The 14,418-nt window shown below is 34.0% G+C and overlaps 1 protein-coding gene across 1 annotated transcript in view; it reads left to right on the top strand.

The window, feature by feature from the left end:
* The first annotated feature begins 3,171 nt into the window (after positions 1–3,171).
* PAK-2 (Serine/threonine-protein kinase PAK 2) overlaps positions 3,172–14,418 on the top strand; it is a 56,903-nt gene continuing 45,656 nt past the window's right edge. Inside the window, exon 1 of the mRNA XM_051214644.1 lies at positions 3,172–3,697. Coding sequence (XP_051067827.1) covers positions 3,407–3,697 — 291 coding nt within the window. The 5' untranslated portion in view covers positions 3,172–3,406. The remainder of the gene's footprint in view (positions 3,698–14,418) is intronic.

The raw sequence follows: 14,418 nt of genomic DNA, 5'->3' as shown, positions 1-14,418 counted from the left end.
GATAGCCAAGCTAAGAATATATGTCAGGAACAACTAGGAAAACAGTTAGGCAGCCATGTATGTGATGCCCACCCCGAGGCAGCATGGAATGATATCCGAAAAGCTGTGGAAATAGAAGTGATATCTGCTAGTAAGGTAAACCAGGAGGTTAGGGAGCAACACTGGATCTCAGCAGCATCTACCTCACTGATAGATGCTCGGAAACTCATTCCACCTGGCTCTGAACATAATGAAGAGCGGAGTCAGCTTAAGCGCAAGCTGACAAGAAGTCTACGCAATGATCGCGAACAGTGGTGGGTGGCGAAAGCAAGAGAGATGGAAAAGGCAGCGGCAATAGGTAATAGCAGACAATTGTTCAGACTCGTTAAGGAAACCGGAATTAGGAACCCGACCGTTAGCGAAACAATCTCAGAGAATGATGGACATATTATTCATTCTCAATCCAGGAGATTGGGTCGATGGGCAGAACACTTTAGGGATCAGTTCAACTGGCCTTCAGCCACACTTCGGTTTCCCACGATCTCTAGTCAACCTGAATGGCAAGTTAATGTAGGTCCTCCGTCCCTTTACGAAGTTGAAAAAGCCATAGGAAATCTGAAACGAGGGAGAGCAGCAGGCCCTGACAGGTTTACTCCTGAGATTTTTAGGGATGGTGGTCCAGTATTGGCAATGAGATTAACCGAGGTCTTAGGTAGAATTTGGGAACTGGACGTAATCCCATCTGACTGGTCTCAATCACTGATTGTGCCAGTCTATAAGAAAGGACAAAAGTCCTCTTGTGACAATCACAGAGGAATCAGTTTGACTAATATAGTGTCTAAAATATTAGCTTCAATAATACTTCGACGCCTAACTAAAGCTCGTGAAGAGCAGACTAGAGAAAATCAGGCTGGTTTTCGACCTGGACGTGGTTGTATAGACCAGATATTCACACTACGTCAGGTTCTAGAACACAGACACACATTCAGACGCCCCACAATCGTAGTATTTCTCGACCTTAAGGCGGCATTCGACTCTGTTGATCATGAGGTTCTATGGCAGTGTTTGTCACTGAAAGGAGTACCAAAGAAGTACATTAACCTTATAAAGGCTCTCTACTCGAACACAACTGGTAGAGTGAGAGCTTATGGCGAACTGTCATCAGAATTGATTACCTCAAGTGGTGTTCGTCAGGGCTGTCCACTCTCTCCATTCTTGTTCAACTTTGTGGTCGACGTACTTTTAGAGATAACACTCTCCTCATCTAAATTTACAGGGGTTGAACTTCTACCAGGAGATTCACTTGTTGACTTGGAATATGCAGATGACAGTTTTATTTGGTGAAGACGCTGGCAAAATGCAGAGTCTTCTGACCACTCTAAGCAACAATGCAAGCATGTTCGGGATGCGATTCTCTCCCTCGAAATGCAAAATGTTGCTTCAGGATTGGGTTACATCGACACCCGAACTAGTGATAGGGAGTGAAGTAGTTGAGTGTGTCGACCGCTTCACTTATCTTGGAAGTCTCATCAGCCCTTGTGGTCTGGTGTGTGACGAAATCTCAGCACGGATACAGAAGGCTCGACTAGCTTTTGCCAACGTGCGTCATTTATGGCGTAGGCGAAATATCCGTCTATCAACCAAAGGACGTGTTTACTGCGCAGCAGTTCGTTCCGTCCTACTTTATGGCAGTGAAACATGGCCGGTAAGAGTAGAGGATATCCGTAGGCTACTAGTATTTGATCATAGGTGTCTTCGAAACATTGCTCGTATATCATGGGACCATCGAGTAAGTAACACAGTTGTTAGGAAACGGGTACTAGGTAAGGATGGCAAATCAATTGATGAAGTAGTGAAACTTGATCAGTTGAGATGGCTGGGTCATGTGTTACGTATGCCCAACGACCGACTGCCTCGACGTGCGATGTTCAGTGGTATAGGAGTAGGTTGGAAGAAAGCTAGGGGCGGCCAAACCAAAACATGGCACAAGTCCATGAAGTCACTGACAAGTGGACTGAGTCATGTTGGTGGGTGTAGACTACCTGGTTGGGGACCGCGAGATGATAGCAACCGATGGTTAGAGACCCTGATTGACATGGCTCAAAATCGTTTGCAATGGCGCAGGTGCATCCACTCTGTGTTCTCCCAAATTCTAATCTTCTGAATTCTTCATGTCCTTTTTTTTCCTCTTTCCAAATTTATTTCACTGTATTATACTCTTTAAATTACATCTCCAAACCCTAATCTTCCCGATTACTGCTTATACTCTTATTACCTCTACCACTACGGGATTTGAATCGACCACTGCATCTCTGTGCTAATGTGGTGTGGCAACTCGAACTGATGTACGTACGTACGAAGTTCTACGTTGTTACTGACTGACCGATCTTTAAATACTGACTGGGCCTTGGTCGTCATTGACTGAAAGTCAGACATTGAACGAATAAGTAATTCCCTCTTAAGCTGAAGAAACTGAACTGACATGTTCTCTCTGGGCAAGTTGGTTGGGAAGACATTTTTATGGAAGTCGCTTTTAGGAGGAAGCTAATGCTACAACTTAGGTCGATTGGTTAAAAGTTAGACGTAAGTATCTTCGTAATGTTGAAAATTGTGCCTAAAGCATTTATTCATTCCCTTATTTCATATAGGCATTAAATTTTTCATTATTTTATATTGAATGTTGAAAAACGTTGTTTGTTTCAAAAAGGTAACCTCGCGTTCTATCTATTCTTTTCCGTGACCTAAATAAAGACCCGTTCACTACTAATCTGGTTTCCTCTATCGATGGAATGAAGGACATCCCCCTGCGCAAAATATCTACATTACCTGCAATCGAAAACATGCAACTGTATTCCTGATTACTTTGTGTCACTTAAGAACACCGAGAAGTGTTGGCCTACAGGCAAGGTGTGAGTAACAGTGACGTTCAAAACACAAATTAGCCCCAATCAAAGATAGCTCATCACTCCGATTTGTTATATCGGGAGCCTATTACTAAATTAATGTAACGGACGTAACTGAACAAACTTCGACTTTAGCTCATTTAAACGAATCAAAATGTTATCCAGTTGAGCTCAAAATAGTGTTAATGAATTGTGTGAGCTTTCTTCAAAATGTAGTGCACTGCGTTCTTGAGGGGTTCGGTAAAACTTCCATTTGTTTTTAATAACAGCATGAGTATTTTCCACATTCGGAGGGAGCCAAACAAGAACTGCATCAAACTACATAAGAATTCTTTGTTTCATTTCAAAACAGGAAAGAAAGAACAATAATTCATGCCACCTAAATGACTTTAAGGTTTGAGTGTTGAAGTTGTTTGTTGAAGCCACAACTGTAAATAACAAACATAGCGCATTTTACAAAAACTGATATATTGGGATGTATCAATTTCAAGAATAGTTACGGAATTAGCCGCAAAGTTATTCAAATGAAGCTGTCTGGATCTAACATTGCTTCAGCTACTGATATTCGTCACTCTTCACGTGTGAATTATAGTCCGGGTACTGGTGAATACATTGGTTTAACAAAGCAATGGGTTAACCATGCTCCTCTTCATAAGTCACGAAATATAAATTCTGGAACTGGCCTCATTCAGATTTACAACGAGGTGCCTCAAAAAGGAGAGCCGAATTATGGCAATTATCTTCCGAGTAAAGTAGTCCCAGGCAAAAATATTGTACATACAAATACCCCTCAGAATGTTCATGGAAAATTCAAAGTAAGCGTTTTCCTGTTGTGGAGTTCATAAGCGTTATCTTTGTCTTCGAGTTTTTCAAGAATAACGGGTGTTTTTACATGGATAGATATCATCTTATTTACAACTGGTTAACTACAGTACCTTTGATAACTTAACTCATCTTTCTGTAAAAATGTATTCATCAACATTCTTGAAAGGCTTGAAGTTTTACATGATTTTTAGCGGAAATTTATAATACCTTACATCAGAGGAAAAAAGACTACTGTTTCGGATTGAGCCGTACGGCTCACGTGTTAATGACTAATTTTGTAAAAATGCTTGACAATAAAGTGTTTATATAAATAATTCTATTCTTTGCAATGAGAAACACACTTTCAACGTGAGAACTTAGTGGCGTCTCACTACGCTTATTGAAGTCAGCCAAGTCGCGACCAGATTTCAAAAAGTATGGCCTGTCAGTAGTTATTAAATGATATTTTAATAAGACCCATCTGGTAGTCTCTCATTATATCTCTTATCTCTTTTCAACAAAACAATCATAAATTTAGGACTATGCAGCTGATTTTATTTGTACAGTTCAGTTCTCAGGTTTCTTAATTATTTTGTTTTGTTTGTATTGTTTACATAACAGAATAACTGCTTATTTTTGCTCTTAACTATATATTAATACTTGATATCTCGATAGTATGTTCACAAATCGACTTACTATACTTGTTACCTAGCTACCATCAGCTAGTCAGCTTGAACTTAGTCTGCAGGTTAATATGTGTTGGTTGACGTATGGAGATAAATATATATTTAAGTTCGGGGATTATAGTTTATTGGGTTAGTATGAAACAGAACAGAAAATGACATTTTGTTAAAAATACTGTGATATTTTTGAACAGGATTCAAACTGTTACTGTAGTAAACAGAAATTAAGTTGTGTTGTAATAAACTAGAAAATTATTTCACTTTTATTTGGTTAGTGGTGAACGGATCTACCCGTTGGAAACTAGAACTGAGTTGTTTCATAGTACTCAGGCCATGTTCTCACTGAATTCCCTAAGTTTTAAGAGATAAGCAAAACCTTCATTAGCAAGTAAGGGAGTAAAGTAAATTTGACCAAATGTGGTCAAAATTTAATTTAATTTTTTTGAAAATGTATATGCCTTCACATTTATGTCAACGGAAGTTTCTGACTTGCATCACTTGTAGCATAAGCGAGACATCTGTCTGCCAACCAAAGGAGAAGTTTGATGCACAACAATCTCCTCTGATTTACTCGACGGCTGCTAAACATGACCACTAAAATCAAGAATACTCGTAGGTTACTAGCATTCAATCATAGTTGTCTTTAGAGTGAACAATAATGAAGCTAGGGACTGTATACTTCATAAAGATGACAAATCAATTCATGAACTAGTGAGGAGCCTGATAGTAGAACGAGACCGCCGTCCAGTGCTTCCAGGTTGATAAAAATTTATTACTACTGAGAGTTTCGACCTAAGCTACTTCAGATAATTCAAGTAATAATCATTAAAGCAAAGTTATTTAAATGAAGTTGAAATAGAACGAGAATACCCCACGAATGAAACTAGCATTCTAAGGTGAGATTTATAGTTCTGCTTCATTTTTCATGACAGCCATAGAGTATGCTTAGTGGTTCAAGTGCAATCGAATTCTAGTCAATAGTTCTGTCCATAAGTTCTCTTGGTGCCGAACTAGTTTTTACTAGTTTAATTTCTGCTGAGATTCGGGTACTGAAATTGTTTTTTTAAAAATATCATATGTTTATCAATAGAAGTTCACAATCTAAAACACGCTATCCGAAAAAGCATCTCTCAGGCACCGAAATGTTAAATTTTTTTACACAAGAGACCTTGAAGTTATCTATGTCAAAAAATCTACTTTTGTGTCATTATTGACAATCGCGTTTTAAAAGGCTACTTTATGCTTGGAAACCACTTAAACCTTTTACAGTTAAATTTACTGTGACTAATTAATGTATACCCAATGGAAGCATTTCAGTGTTCTCTTCATAAACTATACTGTATTTGTGGTCATACTATCAGTTATCTGAATCACTGTGTGATTGAATGATAATTCTAAATAGAAACCTGGTTCTCAATGCATGTCTTTAAAAGATCTAATTTCAATGGACAATCATTTAGAAAACAGAATCGTCCTTATTTCATATTTAGTTTTTGCTGTAAAACTACTGAGATCCATGGAGCTCCAAACAACTGTTTTATCTTAGTGTGGTATTTATCAAAGGTATCCTGTCACTAATTCACTTGGGACGTAAGTTCTTATGTTCTATCGTCGGCTGGGTAAAGTACCAACGTAAACACTTCCTATATGTCTGTCCAGCCAGCTAGCAAATTGAGGGGATGAAAAATGAGTAGATTGTTTCTATTTCCTGATCAAATGGAGAATATATGTACAACACACTACTAAATATAGAACTCCTCATCCCAAGAAATAAAGTCACACATGTGACCGATCGCGCACCAAGTCTTGGCTAACAGTGTCCACCCATGATCACCCCTCAACTTTTATTTGGCCCGTCTGAATGATCAATCGTATCAGAAGTAAACCTCAGACTAGCTGCAAGCTAATTACCTTTGAACACCTGATTTGAGACCGAATGGTTTATACTTTAAGAGTAAGTCAGTTAATAATATGTACCATTATCATCAGCGTCTCAATGAGTCACCAGATTGAGATGATCCACACTAGTCACAAATCTACACCAGGACTTCAAAAATTTATCTTGAAGGCAGTTTTTATTGAGCGTACGACTGTTACACATTAGACTACGTACAAAATAGAGTAAACATGTTTGTAATCCATATACAGTGTCACTGAACAGCTTAGAGGCATATTCAAAGATCTATAAAGATCCGATATATTTGTTGCTTTGGATATCAATTGACTTTCTATATGTTTTAACAGTATATTTCTACAATATGTACATTAAAGTTTCAACATTAATATGAAACAGAAACATCGATTTTCTCGCCTAAAGTAGTCAATTTTAAGAGTTCCTTGAGTGAACAATTATATTGTCTCACTAATGACAAAAATATCTTAAACCAAGAAGACTTAATTGTCAACTGAGGAAAGTAAAGACTTTGACTTAGTGGTCTGAAGGCATCTTGTTTGCCAACATAGCTGGATGTTTTATGTTTTTCCACCGGTGACGTCTCAGACATTCACTTTTGTGAAGTTACAAAACATAATGAAATAACTATAGCGATTCTTGATTTTAGTTATTTCTCCAAATGATATCAGTTCGTGATAAAGACCGTTTACACTTTCCACAATTTTCATAAAGATAAGTATTCAAAGTTGTACACGAAAACCTTAAGTCTTATCTTTATGCTTATTAAATAATATCATCTTACTTTTTATTGAGTAGTCTATTAGTCTTGTTTATTTAAACCCTTTCTGAGAAAAATGTATGGTCATTTTAATGAAGTAAAGTTTAGTTCATCCAGGTTTAAATGAAGTATGTAAAAAGTCTTTCTGCTAAACAGGAAGTTAGTTATGTATGTATTAAATAACATGTCACCGCAATAGTTCTAGACGATATAACAAGTTAACAGAAGAGATAAACTTACAACACTAGCCTAATAATGATAAAATATTGTCTGCTTGTTTTGTGTTTACTCCCTTTTTATATGACGTTTTGCTAAAGTCAAGACACACTTGTGTTTCGTACAATTATTTGAACAAATGAAGTGCAGGATTATTAGAAGGCCTGAATCATGAAATAACTGTGAAACTTCAGCCAAGGATTTACACTATTTTAAGGAATTCAAACAAAATGTTTGTTTGTCAAGCAATTTATAAGTTGAGACTAATTTTATCTTACAAACGCGTTGATAAATTTTATTGTTTTATTTGTATTTAGTAAATTCTTATTAAAGATAGTCCCAAATTATATCTGTTTACAACTATTACATAAGATTCTAGTATATTTCAATTGATACGTTCAGTACGGATCATATTATATTCATCTCATATAGCTTGATCATTAATTATTGCAAAAACTATGCAACTGTAAGGCTTCAGTCTTCATCATTAAGTTATTTCCTATGTGATGTCTCAGTTACTTTTTAGAATTCATTGATATATATATACACCTCTTTCAGGAAACTGTAGCCTTATACTTGTTTGTAGACTCTATTACAGATGTTCCATTTACTTTTCTTTCCTCTCAAAAACGCTCAGAATAATATAATTCCAATCTGAGTATTTATTTTTGAGTTGTGTTAATGTCATACACCGTCTTCACTCAGATCTATACATTAGCTACTTTAACAGGGATAAAATGTCTTCCCAAATATTATACATATGAAGAGTGGCATGAATCGAGTAAACCAAATAGTGCTGGTTATAACGTTTAAATTGAAAAAAAGTGAACTAAATGAAATTATTAATTTTGTGAATTTCTCAGAAATTTCAGAAAGTTATTGTTGACCTTGATAATCATACATTGTTAATTAGTTGTTTGATTACAATATCAACATACATTCGTATATAAATTGAACAATAATCGGCGATGTAAAGTAATATTTGAAAGACGATCCTTATCGATCAAAGATGGATTTAAACTAGCAGTTATTGACTCATTAATTGAACTGTATTCAACACGGAACCTGGAAGTACTAAGTTGATTACTATGTTGCCAATGTGAATTCAAATGCTAGAATGAAGCTGTTAACAAATGCACCTTGGTTTTCACTAATCACGTATTTCACAACAATCTTCAATGTACATGATTCTTCAATCAAATAGATCCCTACAAAAGATCTATTCAAACAATTTAGCCTAAAGATAATCCTGTAAAGACAATTTTCCACGATACTGTTTATTGAAGCTTTATAGTTGTACCTATGGTGTACAGCTACATTAAATGATTAAATCTAAAAGGATTGTCTGAATTGTTTTTAGCATTCTTGAACAGCACGGTAGATTTCTTTTTTGTATAGTTTAACGTTAGTTAACCGGTTGATCTAAGAGTTAAAGTCTCTTTGTGATATCTAAAGCTCCTGATTTCTATTTGTGACAACGTTGAAGATGCCCACTGTTGTAAAGCGTTGATTTCATACACACTGTTTTTACGGGATCGATGTTTGTACATTAAACAATTGATCAAAGGTAATAAGTCATGAACATGAAAATTAACCTTTTCAGAAGTGGTAATTAAATTTATTTACCAATGTTCCATATATAGACGATGTAAATTACAAAAATTCAGGCATCCGTTTTTACTAATCCAGTAGTCATAATAATAGTAAGTGTTCTTTAAAAGCCAACATATTCTCCAGATATATTTTTTACATGTTAAAAGCAACTGTGTTTCTTTTTGAAGGCAAATATACCTCAGTATCATTCCAAATAACTTTCATTTTTCAGGGAAAAAGTTCTTTTATTTACCACCTATGTATTATTTGGACCAACTCAATACTTCCAAAACATCTTTTCGTTGAATTCGAAATGTATTTGTTTATTTTCAAATTATAATCCCTAATACCATGTACTAGTATTAGCGAATTCATGTGAGTTCTAAATGAATTCGTAAATGAATGTTCAATCTGGTCAACGGTAATAAATTGAATTCAGATTAGGTTTATTATAGTCATTTTAAGGTTTACAGTTCATGACTGGCATGATTTTTATCAATGATTTGTTTATGTCAACACTTTCTAAATAGTCGGAACCATAATATAAAGCACAATCAAATTATAGTAAATTCAGACTATTTATAAGAACTTTATTTGCATAATTTCGTTTTTGTTCTAAAAATGCATTCAACCATGTCATAGGAATAAATATATTTACCATTAACTTTCTACCCAATGCTCAATTTATTTAAAACTATCATGTCGTAGTCTTTTTTCTAAAAGTTTATAACAAAAGGGCTAATAAAATAAGCAAGAAATTTTTATTAAAAGTTTTTTGTCGCTTGACATTTATTAACAATAAGTCTTTTTCATTTCATCCAGCTCTCTAACATTAAACTCAGTGATATTATCTCTTCCTCTAGTTTCAATATTGCATACTTGGTAGGTAGATTTCAACATCCTCTGAAGATTGAGAGCGTGTTGATTGCTCTACAGTCAAAATGTATTTGAATCTCTATCGAACGAACAGGTCGTGGGATGCATAATATATGGTTGTATCTAAGACATATACTGTTAAAAATTTTCAAGTAAGGTTGAAACATCTGTATAACCATTGTTTAACCTGTAATAAATAGCCGATTGACGTCAATTTGTAATTAAATAGTAAATGTTAGAAACGATAGTTATCATTACACACTGTAATGACCTAAAAGCAAACCTTCCAAAAATTCGTTTTTTAAATATTCTTGTTTAATACTTTGGGCGTTAAACTAGTAAGTAATGATTAAATTTGAAGTGTATTTATCTTCTAGTATGATGTTGATATTTGCAATCAAATAAATTTCAGTTGAATACTATATTTATCCTTTTTGAAAACACTCTAAATGTTCACTTAGTAAAGTTCGTGAGTGGTTAAGAGTTGAATCCAGGGCTTGCGTTTCGTCTTGTCCAGGACTCGTCAGCTGCATATTCTTATATCCTAGTGTTAATTTGTTCACCGAAACTTAGATCTAATACTCTTACTACCTCTACCACTACGGGATCTGAGTCGACAACTGTATCTCCATGCTAATGTGGTATGACAACTCGAACCGATGTACGTACGTACGACGTTCTACGTTGTTACTGACTGATTGTCCTTTTGTTTCAAACTTCCAGCTATTGATCAACTTGAATTCTTAATATCAGCAACCATAAAAGAGATAAACCCTTGGACATTTTGAATGTTCACCGTCTTAGTTTTGTTATATGAAACATTTCATTTTCTTTTATATCATATGAAATAAAACAAACTAAAATTGATCTAAATAAGATCTTTTAACAGACTTAATAATTATAGAAATAATTTGAATTCAAATACAATTTATTTTTGTTACAAATAAAGACGCCAAATAATTAAATGAAATTGAAGCAGATTTAATTGTTTTGTTTTTAAAACTAAGAAATGAAATAACTATATCAAAGAGACATGAATTAAAACAAAAATAAAATTTCTACGTTGAACTAAAAAAAAACATAAAAGAAACAAGTACATCAAGATCTTCTTTATCTTTTTTGTTAATGGAGTTTTGTTCTCTGAGAGCTGGATGATTTGATCGTGGAGCTTTCATCGTCCTTCTGAACGACATCATCTTTTTTTTCTCAGAAAAAAGAGACGTTTGCGTAATTCTATAAAATAACCTTTTTTTCTTTAGAAATAACATTTTAAATTATGAATAAAATAAAATGAAATTGTCTGTCTTATTTGTTTGAGTTTTATGTTCGTCAATTTTTCTTTTGAGTAAATTATGAAATTTCAGATCACTAAATTCAATATTTCTTTGATTAATACTAATTGAGATATTTAGAAGAAAGATTTTTAAATATTGTTTGTTTGAATCTTCTTATTGATGTTTTTAGGACTGCGATTGATCAGTTTTTTATTGGCATATATATATATATATCCTGTACGGATTGCCTCGATATACTCTTAAGTCATAAGCTTATTAAGCGAAGATGGATAGTGGCTAGCAGTGGAATTCAGGATGCGCGTTTCGTCTTATTTGGGACTCGTCAGCTAGATGTACTTACATCTCAGAGTTGATGTTCGCTCTGAGACTCGAACTCGGCACCGTTCGCTTCTAATGCTATCACGTTATCCACTTAGCTAAAATCAACTCTGGGATGCAGGTACATCCAGCTGATGAGTCCCCAGATAAGATAAAACCCTCATCTTTGGTGATTAGTAGCACTATCTATCTTCGCTAATACACAGAACATTTGTTTTCCTCTTTGATTTTCTGTTTTATGCGAGCGATTCGATAAATCATACTATGCTCGATAAAGAAATATGCAACTGTTTCAATGGTTGCTGACTTTGAAACATCAATCAATGTTTATTGTTTTAACTAATTGAACAAGATAATGAAAACAATGTTATGAATAAGCTGTTTTATCATAGCAGTTTAAAGATTGAGAAAACATTGGCATAAACATAATTAAAGAGAGAAAAAAACCAATATTGATCAATAAAATTCAATACCACATACTTTACTCCTTAAGTGAAAATCAATAATTTTAACTAAAATTGATTCAGTATCTATATATATATGTGTTTCCTGTTTATAGCTAATTTATTATTGAAATATGTAACCTATTGAGTAGATTAATTTAACATGATAACGTAAAAGAAAAAAATAATCCATACTTTAAAAATTGGTCCCATTTTCATTCATATCAAAAATGGTGATAGATTTTTCTTATTAGAAAAAAAAGATTATGATAGAATATTTTTCTCTCAGGTAAATTTGTCGTTAAGTCTATTAATACAAGAATGAATTTATTGAGAAGTATTTATAAAATTTTTAATATACAATTACATTATTGTAGTGTATGTATGCAGTAAATAAAGTGAATGATGAATGCATGAACATGAATATAACAAATAGTTTCAAAAGTATTTGTTACCAAATGAGTATAACTATTATAGTAGATGTTAGTTTGCAAGATATAGTTTGGTATTTTCTGAAATAACAGTTACATGATGCTTAGAGCATTTTTGATTGGTAAACACAATAGATTCTTACTTGTATTACTTTAGTTTGTTCATTTCAATTATGTAACTTGTTTCTTTTTTCATCTTATAGTGTGGGCTACGATTAAGTTGAAAAAAAAATTTAACACATGATAACTTAGTTGGATAGTTTTATTGTTATATTCACATGTACTGATTAGTTACTGTCGTAATTCAAGTTTCGTGATGGAGTAGTAATATGGAAATCACACACTATTATAGGAAATTTCTAGTTACAATGATATTTAATTTTAACCATATATTTATATTTCCGTCTTATGTAGTAAGGTTGTTTTCGGTATCAAAAAGAAATTACATTTTGGCTTAAAATAACAGCTTTTGCCAAGTTAAGATTTTTTATAATAAAAAAAACTGATTTAACCATTCAACTATGATATCAATGTAAGAAAAGACGTGTATTACCACTGAATATTGAGATGGATTAATAAATGATATAAAGGGTGGTTGGTAATCTAATTAAATGGAATAAATTTATCGCGCTATACAGTTCATAAACCACATTTTGAATGAATAGTACCGATTATCTGATAATATGGTTACACTTATCCGATCACTAACATCTGTAAGTCAGTATACGTGATACTACTCAGAGGTTTTAATTTTTTTTCTTTTTTTAATCTTAGTGACTGAGCAATCATTGATAGATGTTTGTAAGCACTTAACGGTATTTTATTTTGAAGTGAATAAATGGTGAAAGACTACTTGTTGCTTTGTGGTCACTATGGTCATCAGTGAATGAATATTTTGTTATTTGGTAAATAACTCATAGTTTTACTCAATAATAACCATACATCATTAGTTAGTACATATGTGACAGTCTAAAGTTCAAGAATATATATATTGAGATAGTTGGCCAGTGGTTGTTTTATTTCTGTTAACTACTCAATTAAGCATTCAGTAATTTGTTTTATTTCAAAAATGACAATTTAGCTCGATTAATCATTCCAGTATTCTATTATTAAATGACTTTAACAATTTTGAGTTTTTGTTTGACTAGTGTAAGGTTCTGACCGATGACAATTTTCATTCTCATTGTATTTGGTTTCATAATCTAGTTGCTGGAATATTACGTAATTTGTTTATTATTGTAAGGTGACCAAAACATTGATATACTACTGATGTTAATACTACTTATACTACTATCAACTCTATTCCCAGTCATAAATTAAGATAGTAAAGTTAAATAATTTGAGAAATTGGAAATATTGTTGTAAGAATTGGTGTTTTTTGGTACACACAAATGCCTGGTACGGCTGGGAGTGGGGAGAGTCCTCTCTCCCTCTCGAAATGCTCTCACATGGCCACCCGTATATAGCCTCTGCCAGGAAGTCCTACTCATTGCCTTCTCGTGGCGGGGGTGTTGTTTACGAAAATGAGAGGATGAAGAGCGAATGTCCGGCGCTTTAACCGGATTCCAAACCAAACCAATGGTGCACATGGGCTCCAGTATACCGAAGGAACAAATGGCGTATGAACCAATTGTTGGTCACCGGCTTCCATGGGGCTGCATCTCCTTACGATGCTCCACTGCCTTGTGGATCAGACCTTCAGGTCGAAGGCTTGGGGTGTGGCCACCTAAGAAAACCACCTGCTTCGGTTTGGACACCCGGGCAGTATCACAGCCCTCACACATATCGAATGGGATTTGTGTGGCGCATATGTATTTGGTGCCTCCTTGTACCAATGTCTATGTGTTAAAATAAAAATAAAAAATCATTCATAATCAACATAATTCATTAAAAATAATGAACAAAAAGCAATGAAATCTTTAAAAAACTTTAGATGTCTTGACAAGATTGTCTGCATTCATTTCCTAAAACAATAAGTACCTCTTTACTGGTATTTTGGAGTGAAAAACACTTTAAATTGGGAAGTTAACTGTGAAATTATATAACTCATTCAACCCAACTTTTGTCGACAAAATATACTAATCTACATAATCATTGAAAGGAATCTGATTTAAAGGTTCAGGGTTATCTAGTTTCAAAATATAAGGGTGTACATACTCACAGTTGATGGAATTCTAGTGAGAAATTAAGTTTAAAGAGTACTGT

This window comes from Schistosoma haematobium, chromosome 2, assembly GCF_000699445.3.
Source record: "Schistosoma haematobium chromosome 2, whole genome shotgun sequence".
NCBI classification, from domain to species: Eukaryota; Metazoa; Platyhelminthes; class Trematoda; order Strigeidida; family Schistosomatidae; genus Schistosoma; species Schistosoma haematobium.
The sequence above is the reverse complement of the archived record's forward strand: the minus strand, read 5'-3'. Positions and strand labels throughout refer to the sequence as shown.